The 5,883-nt window shown below is 40.1% G+C and overlaps 1 protein-coding gene across 1 annotated transcript; it reads left to right on the forward strand.

The window, feature by feature from the left end:
• Nucleotides 1–663: 663 nt before the first annotated feature.
• Nucleotides 664–5,694, forward strand: LOC112404443 (laminin subunit beta-1; the record flags this gene model as incomplete). The annotated part of the gene is made up of 3 exons (XM_024752790.1): nt 664–852; nt 943–1,006; nt 5,492–5,694. Coding segments are annotated over 3 exons (456 nt in total), but the record flags the coding sequence as incomplete, so codon positions are not given.
• Between the last annotated feature and the right edge of the window lie 189 nt (nt 5,695–5,883).

Below are 5,883 nucleotides of genomic sequence, written 5' to 3' on the forward strand. Positions count from 1 at the left end.
GTTCATGTACAAGTCTCCATCTGAGTCCCTGTTTTCAGTTCTCTGGGGTGTGTAGCTGGAATTGCAGGATTCTCTAGCTTCTTGAGTTAGTAATTCCTTCCTCTTGTTTTCCCAAAGCACACCACACGTGACTCTATTATAGTGTTTGACGAATTGTTTTGTAAATAATTTCTGCCCATTCCTGTACCTCATTGGACAGCATTAGTTACGGCATTTAGACCCCTGTCTGGTACCGAGTAGCTGTCATTACACATCTACTGAATGATTAAACGAATTAATGAAAGAAGGAACACTCAAGCTGTAGCAGTCATGTCATGGGCATGGTGGCTAAATAAACCAAAACTTGTATGCTATTAAGGCCTATTTATAATCAGCTTCTAAAGAGGAACAGCTTATAAATAAATAAATAAATAAATAAAGAGGAACAGCTTACTAGTCTCTGGTAGGGTGGGAGAAAGTGCAAAATTTAGAGGCGAGACACTTTCCTGTGAAAAGAGGCTCCATGGAACAGCTTGAAATATTTGAAATCCAGCCACAGTCTGAAATACCAACCACATGCAGTCGGGGTTTGTGGCACACAATTGAATGATATTTTCCTCTGAGATTTTAAAATACAGATTACCAATAAAAGTGTCCAATGAGTCTCTTCCACCCTGCCTTTAGACATTCCGTCCAGCCGCTATGCTGATAGAACGATCGTCCGACTTTGGAAAAACCTGGGGTGTATACAGATACTTTGCCTATGATTGTGAGAGCTCATTTCCCGGCATTTCCACCGGTCCCATGAAAAAAGTCGATGATATAATTTGTGATTCCCGATATTCTGACATTGAACCCTCAACGGAAGGAGAGGTTTGTTTGTTCTTTTTGTTTTCCATTCTACTTACAAATCTAGTTTTTGATCATTGCAAAAATACCAATTACTCTTATATCTATTTTTAGGTGATTTTTCGTGCTTTAGATCCTGCTTTCAGAATAGAAGATCCTTACAGTCCAAGGATACAGAGTAAGCTTGTTTTCAAATAAAAGCTTTAATGAAGAACAGCAATCATGGGAGAATGCTTACCCAGAGCACTGCTACCCAGAATCTAAACATCAAGTGCTAATTGCACCCCCTCCATTTCCTTCTTTCTTTGCAATGCTCTTGAAATTGGCAGTTATCAGTCCTCACTGAAGGGGAACACGTTTTGATAAGAGTAACAGGTTTGTGTCATAAGACCCCAAACCATTATGCTGGTCATAATACCTTATTTATTGCTCAGTATCATATATATATGACATGTGTGTATATATATATATCGCATATATGATATATATCATATATTATGCATACATATATATATAATTATGTATATACAGGTACAAATTAGGCCATTGTAACAAGGTGTCCCCAAAAATGCAGTGTCTCAGAAAAGTTGACTTCTCTCTTACGAAAACACCAAGGGAGATTTACAGATAAAGTACCGTTCGCTTGCTGCAAGCAGGCTTACCAGTTAAAATACAGGATGACACCCGGTTCAGTATGAATTTTCAGATAAATAACAAATCATTTTTTTAGGATAACTATATCCCATGTGATATGTGTGACTGGTACGAGCCTATTCCGTGCAATATTTGTGGTTAGTATAACCATGTGATATTTGGGACATATCGCTGCTGCAGTGATTGTTTATCTGAAATTCAAATTTACTGAGCATCTTGTATTATTATTGCCAAATCTGGCAACTGTAGCCATTAGGTCACCCAGGTTCCCTCTGTCTTTTGTAGTCTGTATCCACATGGTTAGACCTGGATCAACCCCACCCTGTCCTTGTCCCAACCTGTGGGAGGGGACAAGTAAAGAGCAAGCCACCTGAAGCCTAACATCACATCCGTTCACGCCCCATTGGCCAAAATTAGTCCCCTGGCTATACCGCAGGAGATGTGAGATGCTCTAGCTGGGGGCTGTGTGCACTCGCAAACTCTTGGCTAGAGCTCTTATTGTCAAAAGAAGAAGAGAAAAAAGAATCCTGGGGGAAAATTTGAGGTCTCAGCCACATTCAATGTGCTCATTAAGATGAGGGTTGCAGTTGCATTTCGCACATGAGTCAACTGAGGCTCAGAGTTGGACTCACACGCATAAAGTGACGTGGCTATTTAATGAGAGATCCTGAACGCACGTGTTACGATTCTTAGAGCAGACTGCTTTCCAGCATCCAGCAACCAGGCTCACGTCTTTACAGAAATACATTTTGATCTTCTTGGTAGGCAGAATGGGCTTTGGAATCCGGCACAGCTGGGTTTAAGTCCCAGCTCCAGCATATTAGAGCTCTGTGACCTTGGGCAAGTCATTTACTTACAACTTTTTTTTAGCTTCTACTTTTTCTGCTGTAAGTGGAGAGTCATATTGACCTTCTGGTTGTTGTGGACGTAAAATGAGTAATGTATATAAATGACTCACTAAGGTGCCCAACGCATAGAAAATGTTGGGTCTGTGAAGCTGCTGCCGCTGTTGGTGTCGTCACTGCCACCAGCTGTCACTCAGGCCTTCTGTAGACCGGGTCCTGCACCTCAGAGTGAGGATAAGGTCCCCTCTCCAGCTACTGAGGTGCGGTCAGTTGAGCAGAGGTGGGGTGAGGTCTTGCTGGTTTTTCTCAGTGGGGCATGGCCCTCCTTTGAACCAAAGCCCCGTGGCACTTCCCGGCTCACAGCAGGGGAGAGTAGAATGGAAGGAGTCCAGGGAATATTGCCAGAAAAGTGCTGTTTCCTCACTTAATTTTACATATGGCCCAGACCGTGTCTGGTCTGTAATTTATTAAATTCATAGAATGTACGTAGAATGTACATTCTGTACATTCTATTGTCAAACAAATATTTATTTATTTTAAAGTTTTTATTTTTAAAATTTTATTGGAGTATAGTTGATTTAAAATGTTGTGTTTCAGGTGTACAATCAGATCGTGTCTGGTCTGTAATTTATTAAATTCATAGAATGTACATTCTGTACATTCTATTGTCAAACATATTTATTTTAAAGTTTTTATTTTTAAAATTTTATTGGAGTATAGTTGATTTAAAATGTTGTGTTTTAGGTGTACAGCAAAGTGATTCAGTTACACATGTACATATATTTGTTATTTTTCAGACTGTTTTCTCATATAGGTTATCCCAGAATATTGAGTAGAGTTCCCCGTGCTATCCAGTAGGTCCTTGCTGGTTATCTGTCTTGCATATAGTAATGTGTGTGTGCTCATCCCAAGCTCCTGATTTATCCCTCCCCCACCCGCCGCCATGTTTCCCCTTTGGTGAGCGTAAGTTTGTTTTGGTTATCTGTAAGTCTTCCTGTTTTGTAAATAAGTTCATCTGTATCATTTTTTAAAATTAGACTCCACATATAAGCGATATCATATGACATTTGTCTTTCTCTGTCTGACTTCCTTCACTTAGTGTGATATCAAACAAATATTTAATGGTACATGCAGCCCTGTGCCATTTCTGAGTGAGCTCTGGGAGGCCTGCCCTCCCCGCTCTCAAAATCCAGTTGCGAGAAATGTCCACACAGGCTCCATGACCAACACCTCCTGGGTCCGTAAAAGGACTCACGGTCTGTTCCTTTAGGGTGAAATTTGTGGGACTTGGAGAATGTGCTGCCATTATAATTCTATTGTCTTCGGCTGTTAACTGGCATCAGAAAACCTATTCCCATATTAAAGAAGCATCCACTGTAACAGATCATGCTTGGATTTACTTTGTAATCAAGGGAACAATATCTCTTTAGTTGTCTCTGTTGTTGAGGCCTCCGAAACTCACTTCAAAAGTGATTGTGTCTCTTAAAACAGCAGTAAATAGGAGGCTTAGCTGTTGTTAAATATGGCAGGAGAAAGCGAGGGAGCTTATTTGCTCTGCTGAGGGCTTCCACAGAATGGCATCAGAAAACCTATTCCTGTATTAAAGAAGCATCCACTGTAACAGATCATGCTTTGGATTTACTTTGTAATCAAGGGAACAATATCTCTTTACTTGTCTCTATTGTTGAGGCCTCCGAAATTCACTTCAGAAGTGATTGTGCCTCTTAAAACAGCAGTAAATAGGAGGCTTAGCTGTTGTTAAATATGGCAGGAGAAAGCGAGGGAGCTTATTTGCTCTGCTGAGGGCTTCCACAGAGATCACTCAAGGGCTTCTAAATACTCCAGCTGCTCTTCACGTTTGTTGTTTGGCCTCTTGTCAATAGGCGCTTGTGCTGTTATTGTGCAGGAGGAAATGTTGGCATTCAGAAGTTCCATTTGGTGAAGTAGTACCACAGTTTCTCTGTTTAGTTTTTGATTTTACAAAGAGCCTAAGTTGAATGCATGGACTCATGGGCTTTCTCTTTCAACCCACAGCTATTTCTATAGTCTTCATTGTAAGCTATGCATATATTATAAGTATTTAAAATTGTATCTGGGCTTTGAAAGTATCTGATGCATTGGGCCAATGCCCCGTTGTCCCGTGTCGTAAATTTTAAGAATCTATCAGCAGAAATGAAAGTAAAGCTTAGGAGCAATTTTAGGCTACAGAGCTAAAAGCGGAGGACAGGTGGGCTAATGAATCTTTTGGGGTCCACTTCAGCAAGAGCCCACTTAGTGATTAATGAAAACGCTGATGGAGAAGATTGAATGACTCTTGGTTTATCAAGTTATTAGAGAATGTAATCGACAGCCCCGCTTCTGTAATAAGCATAGGCCTATAGACCCAGAAAAAGGAAGAAAGGATCAAATAAGAGACATTGGTCTAGACGTAACTTCTATTTAGGAAAGAATAATTTGCCTCAGCATCCCAATACTAAGCTCCTTTATCTTCACGCCACTGTATTATATTGGTAATTATATTGGTAAACTGTAAAACTAAGACCCAGAAAGTTGTAGATTGTAACGGTGCTTCCAAACTTGGTTGAAAAGTCAGGCCCTGGATTGTGGTTATTCTATCATGTTAAGTCGATTTTAGTAACTTGGATTTCACCTAAATGGTGGGAAATTTCGGATAGCATTTTGCTCTCCAAAGATAAACATATGTCTCTAATTGTCTTATAATGATAATGAGAATTGGAGTGCTTTGATAAGCTCTTTCCCACCTGAATGGAATTTTCTGATTTTGAGACTAATTGCTGTGGGAACCAGATGGTTTTGCAATAGTTTAGATTACTGTGTGTTCAGTGGCTTCCGGCAATCATGCAACCGCATTTTTAAATTTCTCCGCCTCCACACTTCTTCCTGAGACATCAGTCTGCCAACAGATCCATCACAGAACAGATGTTCTTGTTAAACTGATGAGAAGGGAATAACCTTTCTTCGAGAGACTGTCACATTATGTTAACCTTTATTATTATGTGCATCTAGATCATGCAGGGGGGGTAAGCTTAAGCCATTTTTATTTGTCATGCCTTTCTATAAAGAGAAAAAAACCAAGTTCTCTAATTGCAAAGGAAGCCTTTCTTCTTTGATCACACTTTTCATATTCTTGGTGACCTTCGTAGATCTCTTAAAAATCACCAACTTGAGAATCAAGTTTGTGAAACTACATACTTTGGGAGATAACCTTTTGGATTCCAGAATGGAAATCAGAGAAAAGTACTATTACGCGGTTTACCATATGGTGATTCGAGAAAACTGCTTCTGCTATGGCCACGCCAGCGAGTGTGCCCCGGTGGATGAATTCCACGCAGAAGGAGAAGGAATGGTAAGTACACGTTCCAGGCAGCTTCCTCCTTCGGGTGATTCTGAAAAGCAGATGAAAGCTAGTATTACCTTAAGCCTTTTTATTTGGGGTCTTATTTTTCCAGATCGCTATTTAGTCCTTTGTACCATTCCAGTGGTTGATTTTTATTACTTGAGGGAATATTAAAAACCACAAGCATTCCAGCCTGCA

The sequence above is a fragment of the Neophocaena asiaeorientalis genome, unplaced genomic scaffold (assembly GCF_003031525.2).
Source record: "Neophocaena asiaeorientalis asiaeorientalis breed wild unplaced genomic scaffold, Neophocaena_asiaeorientalis_V1.1 scaffold1700, whole genome shotgun sequence".
NCBI classification, from domain to species: domain Eukaryota; kingdom Metazoa; phylum Chordata; class Mammalia; order Artiodactyla; family Phocoenidae; genus Neophocaena; species Neophocaena asiaeorientalis.